Source organism: Rosa chinensis, chromosome 7 (assembly GCF_002994745.2).
Source record: "Rosa chinensis cultivar Old Blush chromosome 7, RchiOBHm-V2, whole genome shotgun sequence".
In the NCBI taxonomy this organism is placed as follows: Eukaryota; Viridiplantae; Streptophyta; class Magnoliopsida; order Rosales; family Rosaceae; genus Rosa; species Rosa chinensis.
Genome location: NC_037094.1, coordinates 58,990,264 through 59,017,878, shown reverse-complemented (window position 1 = coordinate 59,017,878; position 27,615 = coordinate 58,990,264). Strand labels below are relative to the sequence as shown.

At 40.1% G+C, this 27,615-nt stretch overlaps 2 protein-coding genes and 1 non-coding gene across 3 annotated transcripts; 1 reads left to right on the top strand and 2 right to left on the bottom strand.

The window, feature by feature from the left end:
• Window positions 1-512: 512 nt before the first annotated feature.
• LOC112178274 lies at window positions 513-2,019 on the bottom strand. The gene is made up of 3 exons (XM_024316440.1): window positions 1,720-2,019; window positions 968-1,060; window positions 513-719 (listed from the first exon to the last, which is right to left on the bottom strand). Exons 1-3 carry the CDS (start codon window positions 2,017-2,019, stop codon window positions 513-515), a joined length of 600 nt encoding a protein of 199 aa, XP_024172208.1.
• A 4,879-nt stretch (window positions 2,020-6,898) lies between these two features.
• LOC112181084 lies at window positions 6,899-7,008 on the bottom strand. The gene has a single exon (XR_002928689.1). It is a non-coding gene; the product is annotated as a small nucleolar RNA R71 (small nucleolar RNA).
• A 3,899-nt stretch (window positions 7,009-10,907) lies between these two features.
• On the top strand, window positions 10,908-12,955 carry LOC112178273. Its single transcript, XM_024316438.1, has 3 exons — window positions 10,908-11,795; window positions 11,979-12,185; window positions 12,320-12,955. Exons 1-3 carry the CDS (start codon window positions 10,908-10,910, stop codon window positions 12,953-12,955), a joined length of 1,731 nt encoding a protein of 576 aa, XP_024172206.1.
• Window positions 12,956-27,615: the final 14,660 nt, after the last annotated feature.

The window sequence follows — 27,615 nt, the reverse complement described above, 5'->3', positions numbered from 1 at the left end:
CGCAAGCCAGGGCTTAATGATGGGCTGCATGGGAATATTAGGAATATGTTGGATTGGCCGATGGACTTGAAAATCCAAGCAAACCTTCGCTAACGTAATGCATTCCTTAAAAATGCTTGGCAAGTAGTAACCATGTCTTCTGATTAACCAATGCATTTTAGGTCCTGCTTGATGAGCACCATAAATGCCCTCGTGAGTCTCCCTTATTAGGCGCTTCGCTTCAGTACCATAGACACATTTGAAGTCTATGCCATCTTCGCCCTTCGGCTCAGCTTATTGTTCCTCCAAAAGTAGTTGAGTGTGAGGAAACAAATCTTCTTGTCAGTAAATTGGTCGAGGTGTTGTAAGTATTCAATTAAGGGAACACGCCAGTCCATATCAATGAGATCTAATACTACCACAGTACCATCATCCAGAGGGTCTTTTCTGGCCAGAAAAAAAGGTAGCGTTCACCGTTCCACCTTCAAGATCTGCTCGCAAACCCTATCGTTCAAGGTGATCCATGTGGCGACTTATGCAAGCTCATTAGCAGCAAAGTTGAGTTCCTCAAGAATGTGCTCCAGATCCACGTCATCAAACCATAGGAGTAGTTTAAGTGCCCTCTCCAGATAGGGTGCAAATGAAAAAATTGTGCATTTGAATTTTTCACGCAATTGGTTGATGACGAGTAGCGAATCCTTGAGGATCAGCATGTCTCTTACCCCTAGTTCTAGTAATACCTAGGCCAATAATAAGGGTCTTATATTCTGCTTGATTGTTCTTACATGTGAACTTCAGCTGGAAGGAATATGAGAAATGGTCCCTAGATGGGCTTTTTAGGACAATTTTGGCTCCTGCCATTGTGTCAGTTCTGAAGCCATCAAAGTATAAGATCCAAGCTAGGTTGCAGCAAAATTGTCGCGTGGATCAAATGAGTGAATTCAAGAATGCATGCCAAGTTAGGTCTGTTGAGTGAGCGTGCTGCAACCTCCAAATCTCGGACATCAGGCACATCCAACATGGGATGATGCACGAGGAAGTCAGCTATAGCCTGGTCCTTAACGGCTTTCTGGGGTACATACTATAAATAAAATTTTGAAAGGGTTAGGACCCCCTATCTGGCCTTTGAGTATAAACCACGATAGCATGTATTTAGCCAAGTCTATTTTAGCTATAATGCATGTAGTAAAAGACAACATGTAGTGGCATGATTTACATGCAGAGAAGTATAGCGTTAAACAAAGTTTCTCTATAGGAGTATACATGGTTTCGCAGTGCGTTAGCATTTTGCTGAGGTAAAAAATAGTATGTTCTACTCCCTCTTCATCATCCTGCGTTAATAGATTGCCAATAGAGAGCTCTGCTACTGAGATATAGAACTTGAGTGAGAATCCATGCCTTGGAGAAACGAGGACTAGAGGGCTTGCATGGTAGGTCTTAATTCTGTCAATGACCTCTACAAACTCTTTCTAGCCCTAAAGCTTCAACAGCAAGGAGAAAGGCTAGATCTTACTGGCAGAATTAGAGATAAACTAGCGTAGGAAATTAATCTTGCCCAATTGCCTCTGCAACTCCTTCTTTATTCAAGGGGATGAGGCATTGATGACTGCATTGGCTTTGTCTTCAGGGACCTCAATGCTTATTTAATGGATAAGGAAGCGCAGGAAGTCACCTACTTGAATGCCAAATGCATTTTGCTGGATTCATCTGCAACCTATGTAGGCGCATTGGTTCAAAGACCTTTCTTAGGTTAGTGATATAATTTCCCCGCTTCATGGATTTGACGACCACATCGTCTATGTAAACCTCTAAGATCTTCCCCAGTATGGCGTGGAAGATCATGTCCATTGCTCTCCAGTATGTGGCCCCTGCATTCTTCAGTCCAAAGGGCATGACCACGTACTCGAAGACTCCCATGAAACAAGGGTAGTGAAAGGCAGTTTTGTGTCTGTCTTCTATCGCTACTGGAATTTGAAGATAGCCTGCGGTTCCATCCATGAAGGACAAAAGTTCATGACTAGCCACTACATCTATCAGCATATCTACTACCGGTATAGGGCAAACGTCTTTAGGATAGCTTTGTTGAGGTCTCTGTAGTCCACCCAAACTAGCATCTTGCCTTCTTCTTGAAAACTGGCACGATGTTGGATAGCCGCTGGTTGTACTTGGCCACCCTAATGATTCCTAACTTATTCATCTTCTCAACTTCTTCTTTGACCAAAACTTAGGTCTCAGAGTTCATTTTCCATGGGTCTTCCTTCACAGGCCTCTTATCAAGCATAATTGGTAGCTTGTGGCATCCCAAGTCAGGTGATAGGTCGGGCATGTCTTCATATTTCTGTGCAAAGCAATCCTTGAACTCCTGCAATAAGTCAATGAGGCTTTGTTTTTCGCTAGTATCTAAATTTGCGCTGATGGCCATTTCCATTGGCTCAGCTTATATTCCCAAATTTAATTTTTTTAGTAGGGTCTCTGACCTTGGGTGAGGTATCATCCAGCGCAACATGATCTAGCTGGATTGGTTACTCATCGTCTTTGTGATTAGAGAGTTTTTCATTTACATACTTTATTTTGGCCACTCGATCATAGGCCTCTTTCTTATCCAAGTATGAAATTAATCTGTCATACAAGGATTGAAAGGCCTCTAACTCTTCCTCTGGAAGGAAGCGATCCATTAATTGACCTTTGATTGCAGCACAACGTGGTCTAGCCTCTCTAGGTCCTCTTTGGCTAATGTTAGCCCCCACTGTGATAAATCATAGGTTGTCACCATTATGGGGCAGCCTTTGTTGTCGATGTCACTTTTCTATGAAGGATTGATTGGCTCTATGCAGTACTTGGCATCTACTGAGTTTGCGGAGACATGGAAAGGTCTATAATCAGCCTAAATCACCTCTACTTTGTCTGTGAACCTATTCCACATTATCAACTCCTGGTGAAGGGGTGAAGGAACACAATACCTCCTATGGATTCAGTCTTTGCCTAAAATTGCCCTGTAAGCCGCGTAGCAATCAGTCACAAAGAAGGCGTAAACACCTTCAGTGGGGCCAACCTTAATTCGCAGGAAGAGTAACCCTCGAGTCTTGGTCACTATCCCGGCAAAGTTCTTGATTGTGAGAGATGTGGACTGAATTTTTTCCTTCTTGATGCCTAGCAAGGTCATGGTTCGCAAAGTGATAACGTTGACTGCTGCGCCAGTATCTACCATAATCTTGCTGACTTTGATGCCCAGTACCTCAGCTGTAACGTACAGGGGTCTCATGTACTGCACCATTGCCAGAGTTGGTCTGGAAAAGCTCATGAAGAAGCCATGGCTATTGGCATCTTCAGTTTCAAGGAAAATAGCTTCTTCCAATGGTACGGAAGATGCTAAGGTAATCTAGAGAGCTTTCTCGCTTGCCTCCCCTGTCTCTAAAGCTTGGCACTCTTGCCCTACACCCGATAGTGCATATTTTGCTAGCAACATGTATACCATGTTGTAGGTGTTGTATATTGCCTCCTCTTCCTTGATGTCATCTTTAAGGTTCAACTTCAGTTCATCAGCTGGAGTGTTCAAATCAGGTTCTTCGCTGAACTTCTTGGCGACATAAGCCACAAAGGACTTCTCTTCCATGGGAGTTGTGGTATGGTCTTGCTTGAGAGCTTTAGGGGTGAATACCACTTGCGGTGGGTTATGCCTCTACTACGCTACAGGAGTATCTTCTGAGGTTTGAACCACTACACTTTGAATCTTCTTGGGCCTCCACTGTAGGCTCTCAGCATTGCTACCCTTGTCCCCCAGTCTTTCAAAATTGAAGGTTTTGGATATGATTCCTCACGAAACAACCTGCACCTGGCGCTAGGAATTCTTCCCAGTGAGGTTTCCTTCTTTGCAGCAGGTAGGGGTGTTTTCTTCCCACCTTCAGTTGAGAGGGCTTAATCAAGCCTTTGTCTAGAACTTCCAAGGTTTGCTTTGCCTCCCCTAACTGTCGCTGGAGCTTTCTCTTCCTTGAAGGGCTAATTACTATAGCCTTCCTTCTCCCTCATGTACCATTGCCTTTCCTTGATGATAGAAGCCAAGGTCGGTGGAATATAGAGCTTGTTGAGGATATCCCATTGCTTGCTCTTGCCTTATGATTACACGCATTTTTATGGGCGTAATTACGTTCTAAACACTAGAATTAAGCTAATTTCCAAAGTAATTATTATGTAATTAATATATTTTTATTTATATTGTAGTAAATAAGCGGAGTTGTGGATTTCGGAAGAAGTTATGCGAAATTGGAGCTAATTGGAGTTATCGACAAAAAGGCAAAAAGTCAACAATGGTCAACCGGTCAACCCAAGCAAAGATGTGAAAATCATTAGTTTGAGCTTGGGGAAAGCAAAAGAAGGAAAGAAGAAAATGGAAGGAAAGAAGAAAAAGGAGGAGAGAAAAAAATTGATGATGGAGAATTGTTAATTAAACAAAATAATTATTTTGTTTAATTAACATAACTATCAAGCACGTGTAGCACCATGTGCCAAATGATTGAATTCAACTTGCTTAATTAGCCATCACCATCTGCACGTGCCCTTCTTTTTATTTCCTTTTTTCTTTTATTTCTTCTTCTTTCTTATCTCCTTGTCCACTCACAAGTTGCCACGTGGTCCTTATCATTTTTTCCTCTCCCACACGAAGCACCAGCCACCCATATATGTAATCATCCCCTCACACCCTAGAGGAGGAGCCGCACAGATATATATATATATATATATATATATATATATATATATATCATACCAGACCTATTTCTTCCTTCTTCTGACTCAACAGCCGCACTCCACCATTACCCTCCCTTCTTCTTCTTCACTGAGACACATCACCTCCACCTCCATATCTATCTCTTACCATTTTCTCTCACCCATCACCTCACACTCTCTCCTCTTCCCTTCTTCATTTGTTAATTCCAATCTTTTGGGATTGGACACTCAAGGCCTCAAGGGAATCATCATCAAGAGTACCACACCTTAATTTGGGTAGTTGGGTGAAGAAATTGCTTGATTCATACTAGCTCATAGTTAGAAGCGACCAAGCTAATTTTCCCCTCTCTTCCTTATTATCTATTTCATAATTTTTATATACTTTTGTTGATGGATTCTTGTATGGGATGTGAGTAGTTCAATTTTGGGAGTTAGGGTTGTGAAGCCCTAACTCATCTTGTATAAATATTGATGCTTTAATTTTAATAAATGCAATTTTCATTGTGTATGCTTTAAATCTGAATGTATTGGTTCTTAGAAGCATGTTTCTAGGCTTTGTCACCCTTTGAAATTATGTTGTGGGCAATTGGGATGAATAGATTGATAAATTGACAACTTATTGGTCTTGTTGCATCTAGGATTTAAGTGTGGTAACCATTAGCTAGGTTAATTGTAGCTAAGCTTGCTTGGGTCTTTATTATCTCGCACTCTAGGCCTCTAATTTTAGATATTGCGGTCTTAACCAGCGTAATGCCTAAATTAGAGAGTTGATTGTGGCCCTAACCGGCATAATCGATACACCGAAAGGATAATTGGTATAGTAGCCTTGACCGGTACTAGATACGGGACTTGACACATATAGGAAATGCATGCATTTGTGAAATTGGCATCGATATTTGCAAGAGAGTTAGTGTGAATCACCCGACACTCCCATGTTCCCATTAATTTGAAAATCCTAATTTAATTTCTTGCTTGATAATTAGTTGTTTTATTTTATTTTAGTTTGCATTTAATTTAGTTAATTCTCAATTCAAAACTCCCAAACAAAATTCTACATTCCATTGTGCATAACTCATTTGGGCTACAAGTTAGTGGCTTTGATTAGGCTTAGTGTGAGCTAAACCGAGCATTGCCGAGGCTTGGTGCCTTGTGAATATTATTTTACTTTATTTTATTTTTATTTTTCATTGTATGCTTTTAAGTTATTCTGGCGTCAATTACCTCGGTTAGGTCCAACACCTAATCCCCGAGGTACGATAATCAAGGTTTTAATACTTCTCTTACTTGACAACGATTCGTACGCTTGCGAGAGTTTATGAACCAAGTCAATGGTGCCGTTGCCGGGGATTAAGGTCTTCGGATCTTAATCCCTTGGTAATTGGCATTTAGGGGTCACTTTTAGCATACTTTTATTTTTATTTTTATTTTTATCTTTATCTCTTGTTTCTTTGTTTAGTTGTTATTTATTTTATTTTATTTTATTTTGTTTTCATTTATTTTATTTTCATGTCTTCGGTTAGTTTAGTCAAATTTAGTACGACTTGTGTTTCATTCTCTTTTTACCCCTCTAATTACTTGTCAATTTTTCATGAGTTGAATTGGTGCTTATCTTGCTTATATTTTGGTTATTGAGATACTCGATTTCTTTTTGGTTCTTCGTAGGTATATGAGTGACACTCTACTACCTATCAATTTGAGAAGTGGTTGTGTTTTGCAAAGACTACCTAGAGGAAGACCAACAAGGAGAGTTAGGAGACCAAGACATCGCTCACAAGCACCTTCTAGGTCTCCTATTCGAGTAGTAGATATGGGTGACGAGCGTCAAGAACTACAAGATGAGGAGGAGATTCCATTGAGCCATTATTCATGTCCTAGTATTGTGAATGCTCCATCTTGCATTGTGCTTCCTCCGACAAATGCCAACTTTGAGATCAAGCCTAACATGTTGTCTATTCTACCTACTTTCCGTGGCATGGCTAGTGAGAGGCCATATGATCATATAATTGAGTTTGATGCCATATGTTCCACTATGCACTTGGGAGGATTAACTTTGGAGGGTTTGAAGCTTCGATTATTCCCATTTTCTTTGAAAGATCAAGCACGCACATGGTTTCATAAGCTCAAGCCAAGATCCATTCTCTCTTGGGCCGATATGCAAAGAGTGTTCTTGAATGCATATTATCCCCTTCATCGGACTACTTACATGAGGGATAGCTTGACCAAGTTCTTTCAAGAGGATAATGAGACTTTTTATGATGCATGGGAGCGCTTCAAGGATATTGAGTTAGGTTGCCCTCATCATGGACTCACCAAATGGCTTCTTTGTGAATCTTTCTACAATGGGTTGATTATTGATGATAGAAGGAGATTAGACAATGCATCGGGTGGAAATTTTCTAAAGAAAGGTCCTAATGCCGCTTGGGATACTTGTGATGAAGTGGCTACCCAATCCGGTCAATGGGATAATCATCAAAGGAGAAGAGGAGGTAGAGATGACCACACTACATCTAGAGGCCGAGATTCACATGCATATGGTACTAGAGGCCGAGTTGATATGGAGCCTCATGGTAGAGGTGTGTATGATGTTTCTCATATTGATAAAGATGATGGAGTTATGAATTCCAAACTGGAGAGGCTCGAAGCAAAGATTGACAAGAAATTTGAGATGCTTCTTTAAGCGCAAAAGGGTAGTGGTTCGTCTTCTTCACATGTCAAGAGTGTTACTTCTTCACATCTTTGCTTGATTTGTGAGTCCCCTAATCATTTCACTCATGATTGTCACTTGGCTTCACAATTTCCGGAATTTGTTGAGGAGCAAGTTAGAGCTATTAATTCTTATCAAAGGCCACCAAGAAATGATCCTTATTCTACTACATATAATCCGGGTTGGCGTAACCACCCAAATTTCTCATGGAAAGATGGTGGAGGGTCCTCTAATGCACACCAAGGTGGTTCTCATTCATATGGAGGGAATCAAGGCCTTAATTCTTCATCTTTTGGTCCTCACGGTCATGGAAACACACAATTTGGTGGACAAAATCATTGAGAATTGTAAGTAGATGCTTGCTGCCCATGGAAACCCTTAATTCTTCATCTACTTTTGGTGCTACACATGCTTATGGAGGAGCCCCACATAATACTCAAGGGTTTGGTCAAAGTTCCCATTCATTTGGTGGTGCCAATCCTACACAAAATGCTCCTCCTGGATTTCAAAATAGGCAAGCACCACAACCAGAACCAAAGAAGTTTCATATGGATGATATATTGGCCGCTCTAGCCCAAAGTCTTACTTCTCTTACACAAAGCCAAGCGAAGACCGATCAAACTCTTAATATTCTTGCTCAAGGTCAAAGTTCGCTTGCACGTCCAAATGGTGCATAACCTACACAACCGGATCAAAATTAGAGGTCCAAATGGGACAATTAGCTAAAGAGCTTGGAGCACGTCCACATGGTGCATTACCTACACAACCGGATCAAAATCCGAGACATGAGCAAGCTAAGGCTATTACTACACTTCGAAGTGGGAGGGTTTATGACAATAAGGTACGCATGCCTAAATCTTCTAACTCCCCTTTGAATGTGCATGATGACATGTATGCTCCCACTTACCCCACATCACATTCTTATGATACACATGTTTCCACCCCTATACATGATTCACATTCTTCACTTTCATATTCTAATGATGATGATCATATGTCAGTAGAAAATTGCATTGATAGTGATGATGCTGATTTGTTGCATTCATATGGAGCCAAAGGGGAAAAAAATGTACCTCTTGGCCATGTTGCTAATGATAATGTGCATATGCATCGTACTTTTATTTCAAAGGAGGATGGGAACCAGGGGGAAGAAAATGTACCCCCGGGAATTGGAGTGGGTGATGTGACTTTGTATACAAAAGGAAGAAATAAGGGGGTGGATAAGGAAGCCGGGGAGGAAGAAAATGTACTTCCCGGAGGTGCACAAGGAAGGAAGGCCTCTTTATCTCATTCTACATCTTCAAAATCTCAAGCCTCTAATTCTTCATCCGCACCACCTAAGCATGTGCATTTTGGCCCCACTACTCTTTTATCATCACCTAGGGATCTTCATCAAGGGGGGAGAAATAAGGCGGAAGCTACTTCATCTACTTCTATTGATACACATGGTTCATCCTCGGATTTGAGTTCTAATGGTTCACCGCCTATTTCGTCATCTAGTGAGCATCGGGATTTACATCAAGGGGGAAGTAATAAGGAGGAAGACTATTCTCATGTACCTTTGAATTCTAGGGATAGGAGTGGACCGATCCATTCTACACTAGGCGAGGCCTTAAGGGCTAAGAATCCTAGTGGGACGGTTACCACCCTTAGGGGTTCAAGAGGGAGTCTCACTTTTTCTCCACCTCTTGATTTAAACTCATCGGAGCCTAGACTTCCCTATCCACAAGTTAAGAAGGCTCAAGATCAAAAGAAGCGGAAGGAGACACAAAAGCAAGAGTTCATTGAGCTATTCAAGTCTGTTAACATCAATATCCCATTACTTGATGCCATCAAGCAAGTACTGGCCTATGCAAAATGCTTGAAGGACATGTGCACTAATAAGAGAAAGTTTGTGGAGAATGAAGATATATACTTAAGTGAGCAAGTGTCGGCCGTACTTCAAAGGAGGTTGCCTCCTAAGCTTAGTGACCCCGGATATTTTACTATTCCATGCACCATTGGGTCACGAAACTTTGATCGAGCATTATTGGCCTTGGGGGCTAGTATCAACCTTATGCCATATGATTTATACAAGACTTTGTCATTAGAGCCAATTAAGCCTTTGAAAATTAAGCTTAAGATGGCGGATAGGAGAATTAAGTACCCTCGTGGAGTGGTGGAGGATGTTCTTGTCAAGGTAGATGAGCTTTATGTGCCAACTGATTTTGTAGTACTTGATATGGACTCTCCTTCTTGTGAAGATGATGATGATGAGTTACCTGTCATTTTTGGTAGAGCTTTTATGGCGACCGCCGGGGTGAAGATTGATGTTCAAAAGGGTTTACTCACCATGACAGTCTTTGACACTACTATTGGGTTTCGAATTTTCGACGCTATGAGGAGTCCGTTATATCATCTTGATGAGTGCTTTCGGATTGATGTTATGGATGATATTGTTGAGAAGAACTTTATTGAGCATTCATCGACTGATTACATGGAGACTTGCATTGCTCAAGGTGGAACTAAATTTGAGAGTGAGGAGCACATTGAGGCTATTGCACATTTGGAGGCTTTGAGACCATATGTTCCTAGACGTGTTACACCAGTTTTACCTTTACCTCCCTCTAGTACACCACCTATTCCTTCATATGAGACACCACCAGATTTGGAGCTGAAGACTTTACCTTCGACATTGAGATATGCATTTCTAGGAGAGATGAGTACATTACCTGTGATTATCTCGTCGAAGTTGAGTAAAGTTGAGGAAGATAAGCTTCTGAGGGTGTTACGTGAGCATAGGAGAGCTATTGGTTGGACCATTGCCGATATCAAAGGCATTAGTCCATCCAAGTGTCAGCATCACATTTATTTAGAGGAGGGGTGTAAGCCCACACGAGAGGCTCAGAGGAGGTTGAATCCGCCTATGATGGAGGTAGTGAAGAAGGAGATTATTAAGCTTCTAGATGTTGGAGTCATTTTCCCGATTTCTGATTCTCCATGGGTTTCACCAGTTCAGGTTGTCCCCAAAAAGGGAGGAATTACAGTAATGAAGAATGAGAAGGGTGAAGATGTGCCACAGCGAGTTCAGAATGGATGGAGGGTTTGTATTGATTATAGAAAGCTTAATGGTGCGACAAGGAAGGATCATTTTCCACTACCTTTCATTGATCACATGTTGGAGAGACTAGCAGGTCATAGCCATTATTGTTTCCTTGATGGATATTCGGGGTATAATCAGATTGCAATTGCTAAGGAAGACCAGGAGAAGACTACTTTCACATGCCCGTTTGGTACTTTTGCGTATAGGAGGATGCCTTTTGGACTTTGTAATGCACCCGCCACTTTTCAGAGGTGTATGATGGCATTGTTCCATGACATGATTGAGCACTTTATGGAGATATTTATGGATGATTTCTCGATTCATGATGATTCCTTTGATGATTGTCTTCGACACTTAACCTTTGTTCTAGAACGGTGTGAGGAGACCAATTTGGTCCTCAATTAGGAGAAGTGCCACTTTATGGTGGATGAGGGTATTGTGTTAGGGCATGTAGTATCATCACGTGGCATTGAGGTGGATAAGGCAAAGATTGAGTTGATTTCTAGTTTACCACCACTGAAGAATGTGAAAGGAGTTAGGAGTTTCCTTGGGCATGCAGGCTTTTATAGATGTTTTATTCAAGATTTCTCTCAGATCACCAAACCATTGTGTGACTTGCTAAGCAAGGACGTGCCATTTGAGTTCACTTCAGAGTGCTTACAAGCTTTTGAGCTACTTAAAGAGAAGTTGACCCATGCACCTATCATGATTGCACCTGATTGGACTAGACTATTTGAGTTGATGTGCGATGCTTCAGATTTTACTATGGGTGCTGTTTTGGGTCAAAGGATTGAGAAAGCACTTCATGTGATTTATTATGCTTCTCGAACTTTGAATGATGCACAAGTCCACTACACTACTACCGAGAAGGAGCTCCTTGCTATTATCTTTGCATTAGAGAAGTTTTGGAGTTATCTTCTGGGAAGTAAGGTGATTGTTCACACGGATCATGCGGCATTGAGATATTTATTGAGCAAGAAAGATGCCAAGCGCCGTTTGATTCGTTGGGTGTTATTACTCCAAGAGTTTGATATAGAGATCAAGGATAAGCCGGGTAGAGAGAACCTTGTTGCAGATCATTTGTCTGGACTTGAGTTTGGCAGAGACTCTTCTGATATACCATTGACTGAGCATTTTCTCGATGAGTACTTATTTCGTGTAGACACTGAGATGACTTGGTTTGTAGTCATTGTGAACTATTGGGCTAGCAATTGTACTTTCATTCCGGATAACTATGATGCACAGGCCAGGAAGAAGTTTCTTAGAGATGCTCGGTCATATATTTGGGATGACCCATACTTGTGGAAAGTGTGTAAGGACTAGGTGATTAGACGATGTATTCCTCAATGGGAGGCCCCTGAGATTATTTCATTGTGTCATTCATCTCTATGTGGAGGACATTTTGGTGGAAAAAGGACAGCTTTCAAGATCCTTCAATCCGGTTTCTTTTGGCCTACTTTGTTTCGAGATTGTCATTCTTTTGTGCTTCAGTGTGATAGATGCCAGAGGACCGGGAATATATCCTCCAAGGACCAAATGCCTCTCACTAATATTATGGAGGTTGAGATTTTTGATTGTTGGGGCATAGACTTTATGGGACCATTTCCAAAATCTCATGGGAATGAGTATATCATAGTGGCGGTTGATTATGTTTCGAAGTGGGTTGAAGCCAAGGCCACAAGGAAGAATGATGCAAAGGTAGTCACCAAGTTCTTGAAAGAGCATATCTTCTCTCGATTCGGGACTCCTAGGATTATTATTAGTGATGGTGGTACACATTTTATCAACAGAACTTTTGATGCCTTGTTGAGGAAATATGGAGTCAAGCATAGGTTGCCACACCTTACCACCCTCAAACTTCCGGTCAAGTAGAGGTGTCAAATAGGGAGATTAAGAGGATTTTAGAAAAGACGGTCAACTCTTCTAGAAAGGATTGGGCTATTAAGCTTGATGATGCTTTATGGGCCTATCGGACCGCATATAAGACTCCTATTGGCATGTCTCCCTTTCGCTTATGCTATGGAAAGAATTGTCATCTTCCGGTTGAGCTTGAGTACAAAGCTTGGTGGGCTATCAAATTTTTGAATTTTGACTTGGAAGCTAGTGGTGACAAGCGGAAACTTGACCTTTGTGAGTTAGAGGAAGTACGGGAAGAGGCATATGAAAGTGCCAAATTGTTTAAGGAGAAGACAAAGGAGCTGCATGATCGAAAATTGGTGAAGAAGGCCTTTAAGCCCAAACAAAAGGTTCTCCTATACAACTCTAAACTTCGTCTCTTTCCCCGTAAATTGAAGTCAAGGTGGAGTGGACCCTATGAAGTAGTGGAAGTGTTCCCTCATGGTGCTATTGAAGTAAGAAATTTGGATGATGGGAGAACTTTCAAGGTTAATGGGCACCGGCTTAAACCATATCATGACTCCACTTTCGATTCTCATCATGAGGTGACTTACCTCGATGATGCTTCTTAAAAAAATGAAAAACTCTATGGACCGGCAATGAAGTCCTTAAACAAAGCGCTCGCTAGGGAGGCAACCCTAGCATTACTTGTGATGTTCTTTCTTGTTCATTTTGCATCAATAAGGCTATTTAGCCATCTTTTTGGGAGGTTGGGAGGTGGTTGAAGTTCGGAGAATGAGAAGACATTTTGAGCTACAATTCATATATGGAGGTCATGGAGGACAATTTTGGGTCATGGATTGATGAGATCAAGGCGATGAGCTTAATGGAGGACCCATGTCCTTATTCTTTGAAGTGGCATATTGGGTGACACATTGCTCTAGGACATTCGATGTTCAAAATTGAGTCGATCATTTTATGAGCACCTCGAGCTATTATGGAGTCTACGGAAAGAAGTCAAGGCTTTGTGCCTTGAGGTTGGTGTCTCATTTTGGTCTTCTCCAAAGGTCGTGAGCAATGGAGGTGTCTACAAAGGGGGTTTTCCGTAACTTTTCTCCGCATTTAGATTTTCATTTTCATAGTTAATTTTTGTGCCTTCGCCCGAGCTTCACTCTCATGCCTAAATCCGACACGGATTTTAATTTTCAAGCTCACTTGACAGCATTGAGGACAATGTTGGTTTTAAGTGTGGGGGTGAGGGCTCGGTGCCCTGTCAAAAAAAAAAAATTCACTTTTAGATTAGCTTTTTGTAATTATATTTTAGTGGTTAATGCCTTTTCCAACCCCAATGACGAGCCATGGACTTAACTTGTTATGATTGTGGATAGATTAAGCATGATCTAGGACTTTGAATTTGTTTTGTGATTAAGTGTATATGTGATCTATGCTTGATTATATGTGTGCACATAGCCTATGTTAGGTTCGTTCATCATAGTTAGAGAAGCATATAGATTATTTGATTAACTTGCATGCCTTATTTGTGAGCTTTTGAGCCTAATATCTATAGTGTACGCATTGTTTATTCACTTATTCTTTCATGTGTGTACAATTTCATGACATTACATATCTAGAACTTGCTTGAGACCTCTCGAGGCTACTTTTAGCTTGCGACATGATAGAAAGGATTGAGGCATTAGGACTATATACCACCATGGCCAAAGAAGCATGTGCCCAAAGATATTTACCACTAGATTGCCACTTTGAGCCTATGTATATATTTAGCCTTTTTGTTCATTACCACCACAAATCCCTACCTAGCCTAAACACTTTTATCCTACCCTTCCATAGTAGTTGGTGAAGCGAGTAGAGAGAATGACTTTATGTTTGAGTGCTTCAAAAGAAAAGAAAAGTCAAAAGTGTGAGGTTAGAAAAGAATAAGTGTGAGGGTGAGTGATTTGTATAGAAAAGAAAGTTTCGAAAGAGTTTCAAAAAAAAAAAAAAAAAAAAAAGAAGAAAGTTTGTGAAAATAGAAAGAAAGTTCAAGGAAAAGAAAAGTAGAAAAAGAAAAGAAAAATTCAAAACGAAGAAAAAAAGAAGAAGAGTATTACGTAGTATAGTATGGGTTGTACATTGGGATTAGAGTGAGTGAGTTAGCATTTGAAAGCAAAGTCATATATCTCTACAAGAGAGATTTGCTTCACCGATTTCTATGGACTTTGTATTTCCTTATCCTTCATTTCTTATAGCCACTTGCCCTTAGCCCCATTACAACCAAATAAAAGACCTCTTGATCTTGAATGTTGTGGGTTACCTAGCGAAGATGAGATCGAAGAGCAAGCATATGGCGGCGCGTGTTGTGAAATTATTTTTGAGTGAAACACATATAGCCCCTAAACACTTGAGCGGTAATATATAGTGAACCTATGTGAGTTTAGCGGGTTATATCGGGTCTTCTATGTGCCTATTTGATTGTGGTGGATTGATTTGACACAGGGTCAACACATGCATATACTTGAGCATTTTTCACATGTGCTTCTTAATTGCCTTACAAATTTATAGTTTATATGTCATCCTTTATCGACTTCATGGTCATGTACATAATTAGTTCTTTGAGGGTTATGGTTGGAAAGGCTAATACTACACTATCTTTATGTTTGTGAGTTATTAGATTCTTGGATTATGTTTACATTTAGTTTGCTTGGGGACAAGCAAAGTTCAAGTGCGGGGGTGTGATTACACGCATTTTTATGCATGTAATTACGTTCTAAACACTAGAATTAAGCTAATTTCCAAAGTAATTATTATGTAATTAATATATTTTTATTTATATTGTAGTAAATAAGCGGAGTTGTGGATTTCGGAAGAAGTTATGCGAAATTGGAGCTAATTGGAGTTATCGACAAAAAGGCAAAAAGTCAACAATGGTCAACCGGTCAACCCAAGCAAAGATGTGAAAATCATTAGTTTGAGCTTGGGGAAAGCAAAAGAAGGAAAGAAGAAAATGGAAGGAAAGAAGAAAAAGGAGGAGAGAAAAAAATTGATGATGGAGAATTGTTAATTAAACAAAATAATTATTTTGTTTAATTAACATAACTATCAAGCACGTGTAGCACCATGTGCCAAATGATTGAATTCAACTTGCTTAATTAGCCATCACCATCTGCACGCCCTAGAGGAGGAGCCGCACAGATATATATATATATATATATATATATATATATCATACCAGACCCATTTCTTCCTTCTTCTGACTCAACAGCCGCACTCCACCATTACCCTCCCTTCTTCTTCTTCTTCACCGAGACACATCACCTCCACCTCCATATCTATCTCTTACCATTTTCTCTCACCCATCACCTCACACTCTCTCCTCTTCCCTTCTTCATTTGTTAATTCCAATCTTTTGGGATTGGACACTCAAGGCTTCAAGGGAATCATCATCAAGAGTACCACACCTTAATTTGGGTAGTTGGGTGAAGAAATTGCTTGATTCATACTAGCTCATAGTTAGAAGCGACCAAGCTAACTCTCCCCTTTCTTCCTTATTATCTATTTCATAATTTTTATATACTTTTGTTGATGGATTCTTGTATGGGATGTGAGTAGTTCAATTTTGGGTGTTAGGGTTGTGAAGCCCTAACTCATCTTGTATAAATATTGATGCTTTAATTTTAATAAATGCAATTTTCATTGTGTATGCTTTAAATCTGAATGTATTGGTTCTTAGAAGCATGTTTCTAGGCTTTGTCACCCTTTGAAATTATGTTGTGGGCAATTGTGATGAATAGATTGATAAATTGACAACTTATTGGTCTTGTTGCATCTAGGATTTAAGTGTGGTAACCATTAGCTAGGTTAATTGTAGCTAAGCTTGCTTGGGTCTCTATTATCTCGCACTCTAGGCCTCTAATTTTAGATATTGCGGTCTTAACCGGCGTAATGCCTAAATTAGAGAGTTGATTGTGGCCCTAACCGGCATAATCGATACACCGAAAGGATAATTGGTTTAGTAACCTTGACCGGTACTAGATACGGGACTTGACACATATAGGAAATGCATGCATTTGTGAAATTGGCATCGATATTTGCAAGAGAGTTAGTGTGAATCACCCGACACTCCCATGTTCCCATTAATTTGAAAATCCTAATTTAATTTCTTGCTTGATAATTAGTTGTTTGCTTTTATTTTAGTTTGCATTTAATTTAGTTAATTCTCAATTCAAAATTCCCAAACAAAATTCTACATTCCATTGTGCATAACTCATTTGGGCTACAAGTTAGTGGCTTTGATTAGGCTTAGTGTGAGCTAAACCGAGCATTGCCGAGGCTTGGTGCCTTGTGAATATTATTTTACTTTATTTTTCATTGTATGCTTTTAAGTTATTCTAGCGCCAATTACCTCGGTTAGGTCCAACACCTAATCCTCGAGGTACGATAATCAAGGTTTTAATACTTCCCTTACTTGACAACGATTCGTACGCTTGCGAGAGTTTATGAACCAAGTCACCTTAAGGCTCCTTTTTCTCCTTATCCTCTGCAGCCCTCAACCTTTTAAACAAGTTTGAATCCTTGGGAGATGTAGACTCCCCCGGTCCACTTTTTTCTTTAGGGCTAAAAGGTTGGAATTTTCTAGAAGGCGAACCGAGCTTAACTGGTGGGAACATGCCGAAGCGAAGAGTCTGTTCAACCTTTTAATGTGACACCTTAATGCCACACTTTTCCTTGCACCGCGAACACAAAATGACGGGTGAAGCCTTACTGATAGGCTCAGATTTCTTCTTTGTTGGCTGCTTCTTTTCCTCCTTCGCTTGATCTTTAGTTGTGAGGTCAAGAGTTTGTCTTCGTTGGCCCTTCTTATTCCAAGCCACATCCACCATGTTAACCACGGTGTCAGGGAAAGGTTTAGATCACCCAAGGTTGTTGCAACTGTTGGCGATTCCACTTGAAAGCTGCCATTGTTCAACGAAACCCAGATATGGTCCTTTAGCTTTTCGCATTCTGCAGTATTATGGTTCCACAAGTCGTGAAACTTGCAATATTTCTTTCTTTTTAGCTAATCTACTTTGGGGAAAGGACCAAAATCAGTCTTGACTATTTTCATGGCTATCATCTCATCCAAGATCTTATGCTGTTTGTTCGCATCATAGGTATAGGTCTCGAATTCAAGTTTGTTGAATGCCACTAACTTGAGCTTAACAGGTTCCTTGCTGAGTTGCTTAAGTGTAGAGCTCTTCTTCTCTGTCAGCTTGAAGGCGGAAACGTCGTTCTCCTCATCTTACTCCTCCTCTGGATTTGCCTCGTCATTCTGATAATAAAGATCAAAAGTAGCTGGCTAATAGGTCAGAGCAGCTACCATCCTGTTCTCCCCTGGGACGTATGTTCCCTTAGAGGCATTCTTCCTCTCATCTGTTTCTCTGAGGAGACGTTCGAAACTACCATTTCTGTGATCAGTTCTCTGATGAAGTTAAACAAGCATCCATGCTACTTCTTGCGTTACGTGTCTCCAAGCCTTTGATTGCCATCTTGAGCAACTCATTTTCAGGAAGCACCACGTTCATCTTTGCCTTCTAAATCTGGAAGCACTGAAGGTAACCTACCGCCGATTCATTCAGCTGTTGGGACATCTGAGTGAGAGAGGCTAGGTCAACCTCAGGCTTGATGGCTCCATAGGTTTCCCTGAACAGCTTCTAGCAGGCCAGTCAGCGACTAATCCCTGTTTCAGCTCGGAGAAACAAGTAAAATTAGCCCTTGATAGCGAAGTGGCAAATATTTTGTAATTTAGGTTGTCATCATTATCGTATTGACCACAGTGAACCTTGAACCTAGCCAAATGATTTGCACCAATCTCAGCATCCTCTCCGGAGAAAGTGGAGATTATGATCTTTTTATACCTCTTAGGATAGGGTGCAAACATAATATGCGGAGGAAAGTGTCCCTGATAAACTACATTGAGGTCAAGCCTCTGAGTAGCAACCCTGATCATCTCTTCCACTCCATCTCTCTCATGTATTTTGGACCAGGAGGGGGAAGACCTGCCGCTGTAGTCTACTAAACCAACTATGGAGCAGGCACCACCTGAGTAGTGACTGGCATACCCCCAATTCGAATGATATGCGGATTAGATAAAGACTGTAGGGTAGGAGTTGGAACAAATTGGTCTTTCACTACGGAGATGATTTTGACCGAGTTACTAGCCTGGTCAAGTCCATATATGATAACTATTAGTGAGTTCCCTGTAAAGGTTCTCTACTCCATCACTATCATAATGGCAAAACTCGGCTGGATCAGCTGAGGTGCCTTCACCTAACTTCTGGATGTTATCTTCTTTAGCACTTGTGGACCAAGGTTTCCCCTTGCCGATTAATAGAGCTCTCTCCTTGCCTTTGGAGGAGGAAGAAGTAGGTCGGACAAGAGGTATCATAGAACTGCTGTTGCTGGCCTTGTCCTTTGCATTCGGAGGCACGTACTTCCCAACACTGGCAGGCTCGATGGGCTCGATGGTTGCCTTCTTTAAAGATTCCTTCACATGGGCCAACTCTTTGTGCAACGAGCCAACCTGGGTAACCAGTTAGAACCTTCTTTGCACAAGGTCGCGAACTCCACTCTGATGCCTACTGACTGCTAGGCGTTCTGCTTGCTATTGAGTTTGAAGCTCTCCTGCACTTGCTGGAAGTGAGCATTCATCTGCTGGGAGTTGGCATTCAACGATGCGGTCAGCTGTTGGTAGCTTTGTTCTAGTCACCGATTAGTGAGTGTCACCGACTTGTCGAGGATTTCTATCTACATGTTCATGTTGGTTTTCATGACAGCGAATTGCTCTTCTAGCATAACACCTTTTGGCACGGGGATGGGGACAAACCCACTAGAGGAGGTGGCATCGTCGGTGGTGACAACATTGGTGGTAGCAGAAGCGTCAATAGCCTCATTAGGCTTGACAGCAGTATTCTTGCCCATAGTAATGGGCTCATTGGTGTGATTTCCTCCTTGCTCAGAACTCGACATTGTGGGCGACTCGGGTTAAGAGAAAACCTTGCATAAATCAGTCCTTTTAAAAGACCACAATAGGTGGCACGAGAGTGTGACCTATAGTTGGAAGTCTTGTGCTTTGGGTAGTACACGTAAACCCTTTGGTAAGGATTCCCCAACTTCCCAATGGTGGCGAACACATAAAGTCTAAAGCATGTCCCATTGGGCGTGGCAAAATTTTTGGCTGCGACCAAGTTTGGGCTAGCAAACAGTCTCTTTTGCTGGTGTGATTGAGTGAGTGTGCCAACACCGTAAGGTGTAGTCGTCAGGGTGTCCCTTGACCTGAATTTTTCTTCAAACGTTGTGGACGAGGAGAGCACGAACCTTATTACAATGTTCTTTTTTATGCCTTACGGATAAGGACTTTTGTTCTGATCTCTTGCATCACGAATCGATACTCAACACTATAGGTTGAGCAGAGCAATTACCAAGAAGTAGGAGAAAGCACAGGATTTGCTAAAGCATGACTTTAGCTTCGTTGGTTTTAACTAGGTTAAAGGTTTGCCCAGGAGAGACTTTGGGTAATCTGAGAGATTAGTTGATTGAGAGGTTATGTCTTGTTATCTCTTGAAACCTAGTATATATACTTAGGGTTTCGGTAGTTAGTTGCAATAGAATGATTATTGAATAAACATTCCTAAGTGGTCTTTGCTACTTGAATCATATAAGGGCTCGTTTTCCTCATGGACTTTGGAATGGGCGAAGCTGTAACCGAAAACCACAGTAGACTTATTTTTGGGCCTTAGGTATTAGCCTGCTACTCTCAATCCTCTAAATGATATTGCCAAAAATACTTTTGGGCTCAAACACTTTGAGTTGGAGAAAATACCATATTCAAAATAATGTCCTGTGTTCAAAGCAATTAAAACTTCGATGTTTACCAACTATAATATATGGCCAGTGTCAAAAGCAATCAAAACTTAATGGTTATTAGATGTGTACACTCTAGCTTTCTCAACCATACACACACACACAGGCAAACACACTCATTTTTGTGGATGTTGAATCTAGTGACGGATCCAGGATTCAAAACTGGGATGGGCTGGAATTTTTTCACTTTGATTGAAGTGAAATAGAGAATTTAGTGCAAGACCAAAAAATTGTGTTGGTACTTGACAATGTTTAACTAAAATATATGTCTCATATACTTTATTAAGAGACAAGGATAAGAACCAAACCAAAACAAATATCAAATAGATTACTTAAAAGAAATATAGCTTGGAATCATTTTTTTTATTGAATGGTTGAATAAAAAGAAGACGGAGACTGAGATAAATATAATCAAAATTAATGCAAATACTTAGACTACTAATTTTTTTCTTATTTACTACAAAGAGAAAAAAACTTAACAATAATAAGAAGCACCATAAAACTAGGGCTAATTTTGTTGCTTCTAGAAAGATATAAAACTATCAGCAGAAAATAGAACTTGGGTTAGTTAGATAAAAAGGACCAATAAAAAAACAACAATCCCTTAAAAGTCTCGCGGTGCCACGAGGCTTTGAACTTGGGTTAGTTAGATAATAAGGGAGCTCCTTAGTTAACATTGCAAACCAAACAATATAGCTTGTCTACATATAGCAATATCTTTACAGGGGAAAGCTTGGGTCGTCTATAGCCCAACTAGCCTTGTGAGTAGATACGCTACTGGTTGAATCCCACACTAATAGCTGAATACATGGTTGGAAAAAAAAAAAATACTAGTGGAGAGGTTTCCCACTTGAAAAAACTTTTTTGTTTTCTTAAACAAGAAAGACGCTTCCTTGGGAACAGTTTTGTAAGAAAATCAGCATTTCTATAGTTTTTTCTGGCTTTGTTATGAAACACCATAAAACGTTTTCATCACCATACTGAAGCATAGTGAAAAAAAATATGTTTAAAAGTGTAAACTTAAAAAATCAACAAAAAAACAGTTCATCAAGTCTTTAGACAAATAAACTTTGACCTTTCTTATTCAACTAATAGGAAAGAAAGAAAGAGACGAAAAAGTGAGTGTTCCCGTCCCTGTCCGGCGACGAGCCCTTCACCGTAGTCAAATAGGCTTTGTTGACTCTGTGTGAGTCTGGTGTGTTCGAGGTGGCTATTTGGAAGGGGAAGGCCGAGTTAGGAGTCGGGTTTTGGTTCTAGACTTGCGGTACTTATTGACGGCGTGGATTGGTGGGGGGTTGTTGGCTTAGATCAATGGGGATTGGCTTGATACAGAGTGGATCAGAGCGATATCGGAGATTGACTGGCGGCCTCGAATTCATCGTGGCGCGGGGTAGATTGGATCGGATCTGGTTCTTCATGGATATGATCTGGGAAAAGGTGGTTTTGGATGCGGCGTCGTGTGCGATGGGTGATCTGTCGTTGGAGGTGGCTGTGATGAGGATGAGCAAGGCATGGTTTGCAACTGTTGGTCTTCCTGTTTCCTGGGTTAAAGTTTGGGTTAGGGAGTTGGGACGTGTTGCGACATGGTGTTTTGATTTGATGAAGCAGCGCATTAGAGGGTGGATGGCACTAGGTTGTTGGCGGTGGTTGAGGCGGCCTGGAGCGTTGGTGTATCGTGCTGGGATGAGAGGTTGTTGGGCCGGGTTTATGTGATTGGGCCCTTGTTGGTGGGTCGTTGTTATAGGTGGTTTAGGGCTTGGTTTTTTATTGTTTTGTTTTGCCGGTAATAAGTTACTATTAAGGTTTGGTTAGTGGAGGAAGCGGTGCACTACACTATGTAGCAGAGACAATCTTCTATTTGGCTGTCTAGCGGGTCGTTTCTGTCTAGTTTTGGGTCAGCAGTAAAGTCTAGATGTGGCATAGATGAGCATTATTGACCTTCTAGCGGGTCGTTTCTGTCTGGTTTTGGGTCTGAGGCGATAGTCTTTTGGAGTTGTCGTGGGTTGATGGTGTTGACAATAAGGCGATAACGGTGCTAGGTTTACTTTAGTCCCAGGTCTGAGAGGCCGGCAATCCTTTCATCGGGTTCAGGTCATAACGAGTGTAGGCTTCGTCATCAAAGGCCAGTCAGGTGGATTCTGGGTGGCGAGTTAGTGTTGACAAAGTTGAGTGTCAAGTTTCACTGCTTCTGCGCATGTTGTCTTTGCCATCTAGTTGTTGTGTAAGTTTTCTTTTAGTCGGAGTCTTTTGGGCTCCTATAGTCAATCATTATAGAGTTCTAGTGTGAAGTCTAGTGGCCATTTTGGTGTCTGAGATGTTGCCCAAAATCGTTGTAACCAGTTCATTATTAATGAAGTTTCTTCTTGATAAAAAAAAAAGTCTTTAGTCAAACAATCGATAAACTTGACTCATATTATATACAACCTACAATAAATGCACTTAACTTTTCAGCTTCCACTAAACAGACCAATAGGTAAATAGACATAACAAAAAAAATGAGGGAATAAGAGCATTGTAGTAAGTCTTTGAATAAAAACTCTCTCACTAACCAAATTGGCCTTAGGTTGTATGTAGCAAACAAGTGTGCATCATCTAAGATAGTTCAGAACACGTTGTACAGTATCAAGAAGTCCTCTTCCAATGTACATTATCTCCACACCTACTTTCACTTTAAAAATCACTGCCAGCTTCTTCATCTTCTTCCTCCGGTGATGACTAGAAAGAACCAGATCAGACTCTAATTCTCTCTCAAGCAACCCGACAAAGTCATTACTATTGGAAGAGTGTACCAGAGACTCAGCAAGAGTCATCTAAATTGTGTACATTGGAATCGAATACATTAACAAATGCTCACCTCAAAGTTGACATAATAGAAGATTCAGACGAAGTACCACTAGGCCAAAAAATGAATCAGACGACAGTGAAAAACTGTCGTCAGATAAGGCACGTTGCTGTTGTCTATCTCAATGCATCTGATGGGTGAATCAAACAATAGAAGGTAACTGTCGTCTGAGGAAATTTTGCACAACAACAACGACTTACATGACTATTGTCTGAACACCAGAAAGAACAACAGCAATGAGTATCTTAACTCTTGTGCAAATCAATTTCAGACAACAGATGATAGAAGAGAGAAACTTGTGAAGAACAATTAGAAAACATAAGTTGTAAATAAACTGTTGTCTGAATGAAGGTTGTACATGATCTGACTAGCTATTTACTATTGATTGAATTCAAACAAGACGACAGAATAAGTGTGTAGCCATTGTATATATATCATTGTTTCATAATATAACATCTTGTAATAAACTGTTGTCTGAAATCAAGTCATACAATATATAATAGCTTTCCTATTCTCTGTGGTCTTCCTTAACTTCAGACAACAAATTATTTTAATTTTTTGTTGTGTTATATCTAGTTGGACAATTGAATAGGTTTGAAAACTATTGTAGATGGATGGTTCACACAACAATTTTTTGTTTCTCTTTTTGTTTTGTTTATTTGTTAGACAATGGTTTGTTGTTAGTATTGAATTGTCAGCTATAGAAGAGAAAAACATACATTCTGCACAATAAAAACAATACATCCACAAACACATCCTTGATTCCAGAAACACATCCATTAATTCCAAAAACTATTTCATCCCAACACAGGAATTAACATATCCATTGTTTAGATAGTTTCATATATGCATTTAAGTTAGGGGTGGGCAAAAACCGAACCGGAGGTCCAAAACCGGCCGAACCGGCCCGAAAAACCGGCTTGGGGACCGAACCGGATGAAATAAGTGGGAAAAAATGACTTGACCGAACCGGACCGGATTTCTCCGGTTTGGAAGAGGGTTTAGTGAGTAAACCGGCCGAAAAAAACCGAACCGGTCCGAATAATTAATATTTATTTAAATTAATATTTTTATTTATATTAATATTATTTTGATAGTTGTCGAATTCTAATTGGTGGAAATCAAGTTGCACATACTTCTCGTTACACCTGATTGCTCTCATAGAAGAAAACCTTAAGTCAAGCCGCTCAGCCCCTCATTTCGACTCTGCCTCCCTTATCTCTCTCAACAGAGGACATGGCCTAACTAATCCAATCAACACACTACAGCTTAATGATAATGTTGCCGGCTTGGATGAAAAGAGAACAAGATAATTCTATAATGAGAATAGGTTGTTTGAGTCTCATTTAATGAACATATTATACGAAAGCCGAACACAACCGAAACCGATCCGCACCACACCTGAAAACGGTGTAACTGAAGTAAGCGGTGTGGCTTTTGAAAATGCGGTTGCGGTTTTGAATATTGCACAACCGAATGAAGCGGTTTGGTTGCGGTTTTGGCCTAACACCGATCCGCACCGAACCGCGCCCACCCCTAATTTAAGTGCTACAGACTAGTCTAACAAAAAGTGAAAGTACTTGTACAAAATTTGATTGAAGCTTGAGCATCTCTGATCTTCCCAAGTTTTTGGGTAGTCTTGCATCATATATTAACCGAGTTGAGGACTTGACTAATGAAGTCTTACTAGCATCTTTGTATCTGCAGTAAGATGAAAAATACTAGGTCAGGTGATGTATACTAAAAAGCAAAGGAAATCCCAAGCCCATTATCTCATCTACCACCAATCTAGCATGCACTAAGAATAAAAGAATGAAGAGTAGGTAGCACAAGTACTCTGAGTCAACATTATAGACTAAAGTGATTAAATGATTTGGAGAAGAAAATGAGATAAAAACTGAAATAAGCAGGAATTTTGAAAGTTACAAGGAATCTCTAATTTGTTGATAGCATGCAAATAAACTGAATTTAATAAACCAAAATATATGCCCCGATAGCTGAAAATATTTAAGGTTGTACTAAAGAGAATATTTACTTTGGGGTAACAAACTCTTTTATGGCACCTCCTGTTTTTGTGAGCTCCTCAATGTACGAACCAAGTTCCAAAATTAACTGCATATGGAAAGTCAATAGTGATGATGTCTAAAATATGTCTAGGAACTCCAGAAAAATTGCATTAAAATATGAGATGTGGTAGTCGTCATACATTATCTCTAAGAACCCATATCTTTAGATTCCATTGACAATTCTATCATTTATCACTAGGCAATTCATCATCACTTTCCACTTCAGTGGCCTTCTTCTCAGCAATTATGAAATACAACGGCAATTAACTTCCACTACTAACAAAACAACAATTACCCACAGATTTTAATCTGTGTGAAATAAGACTTTCTCACACGGATTTCAGTGTCTGATGGCTTTTACCCACTTTACACGCACAGATTGAGTTACCGTGTGGTTTGGAAGGGGGGTAATACTCATCTCACACGGATTATTTTGTCCGTGTGAATATTAGAGGTGGGCCCCACTATCTTTCCATGAATATAAATGACCATAATGAAATGCAGTCCGTGTGAACAACTTCCTATCTCACACAGATTTCTGTGTCAAATACGTACCTATCTCACACGGATTTCTGTGTCAAATCCTTTTACCCTAACTCTCACTGATTTCTGTATGTAAAAGTGATAGGATTTATAAAAAAAAAATTAAAAAAAAAATCTGCTAATTAATAAGGAACCAATGAAGATTATGCATTACTTGAAGAAAAAAAAATATCATTCTAAAGATGTCAATAACAGCTGATAATACGACTTATGAAATTATCAGCGTTTCTGCATATGCCCTATTGCCCTTAAATTCGAAAGATTGGTCGAGCTTCTGTTCTGGTGAACTAAAAAACTCCTTTAATTCTCTCTTCACTCCATCATCAGCAAATTTAAACTCGCACGAATTTATCTTTAGCTGAAATACTTCCCTCCTTCCAAGACCTAAGAATTCAAGAAACAGGCATCAGTTGTGAGCTTTTGTTCTATTTTATATTAAATGCACTAGTGACATCGGACATACCAAATGCAGAAGTAGCAAGGTTGTACTCGTTGGAAAGGCTGGTAGAAATGACCCCAGAATCATATGTGCAGAGGACTAGAGGATGCTTTGCACTGTACATACAAACATATTGTTGATGTTATTAATTCTATATATCTTCAAATATTGTTGATCATAGACCTTATAATCTATCAAAAAGACAAAAGAACAGCAACAACATGCAATAACCACACGATACTTACATTTTCATTTGCTAAAACACATATCAAGGCTAAAATAAGAAAACAAATCCCAACCTTTGCTATCAACCTTAGCGTCCACCAATTTGTTGATCTGCTCCATGCCATCTGATACCTAAGATTTACTTCCACCGATTCTTCCTCAACCTTGAATTCTCAAAACGTAAGCCGTGTATCTAGCACTCAAGAGTGTCAAATGACTGTTGTAGATACAAGTAAAGTACACTGTATAGTAGCAATGTAAACTCAAAACCATGTTACTTCAAATTTCCAAGAAAAAGCACAGCAAAGTACCAGCAATAACAACAACTGTGAGAACCTCCCCAATCCTTTTGATTGCCAACACACCCTTCTTATGCGACTTGAATCGTCTTAGAGACAGGTCCCGTGCCAAGTGCTGCAGAGTTACACACACAATGCAAATAGATAAACACAGACAACTACATTCCGAAAACCCCCAAAACGATAATCAAAATTTTGCAATCTAAAGTTCTAAACACAACCAGATTTAGTAAAGCTCTTTTCAAATAATCTAAAAGCCCCAATCTAGGGATTTAAAACAAAAAATGGTGCATGCTGAATTCAAATCAAACATAGCAAGATAATCAATACTTCCAAATCAAAAACAAAATAAGAATATTACAGATCTGTACAATCAACAACACCCAGATCTGAAAGGAAGCGGATCCGTATAACACTCAATGATCTATTTGTGACCAACAATAAGAGAAAGGGAGAGATAGAGAAAAAGAGAAAGGAATTACTCATTCTCTGTAGAATCCATATTACCCATTCTCATCGCCGACAAAGTCGTGCTGGTTATTGTTTATCGGCGACGGAGAAGGAAAGGCCGAGGAATTGGAGAGTGGCTCTTGGAATTAACGGCCGCTGATCTCCAATCGACTCCTCTGCCAGTGGCTTTTGCTACCGTGAGGTTGAGGGATTTGGACGGGTTGGGTCTAGAAACGAATTTGGGAATTGGGGGTTTACCATTTGATATGAGAGGGAGAGATTTACCTTTTTCCGTTTGATCAATCTGCTAATTATAAGAAGAATTCCCACTGATCCATGTAAAATACATACACATTTGCAACTGATATCCATGTGTATTTAACTCATTAACTAATAACTATCATTTTTTCACACGGAATTCTGTAGCTAATTGTTATTTTCACACGGATATCAGTGTGAAAAGGTTTTAGTTTTTACACAGACATCTGTTACTGTTATTTATTCACACGGATTTCGGTGTTAACATGTCACA

Coding starts and splice junctions, on each gene's coding strand:
- LOC112178273 (XM_024316438.1), top strand. CDS start 10,908: ATGGTGGATGAGGGTATTGTGTTAGGGCATGTAGTATCATCACGTGGC. Junction 11,796..11,978: donor ATGACCCATACTTGTGGAAA/GTGTGTAAGGAC, acceptor TTTGTGCTTCAG/TGTGATAGATGCCAGAGGAC. Junction 12,186..12,319: donor CAAGGAAGAATGATGCAAAG/GTAGTCACCAAG, acceptor AGTCAAGCATAG/GTTGCCACACCTTACCACCC.
- LOC112178274 (XM_024316440.1), bottom strand. CDS start 2,019: ATGCTGATAGATGTAGTGGCTAGTCATGAACTTTTGTCCTTCATGGAT. Junction 1,061..1,719: donor ATATCACTAACCTAAGAAAG/GTCTTTGAACCA, acceptor TTTTATTTATAG/TATGTACCCCAGAAAGCCGT. Junction 720..967: donor CTGATGTCCGAGATTTGGAG/GTTGCAGCACGC, acceptor TTATTGGCCTAG/GTATTACTAGAACTAGGGGT.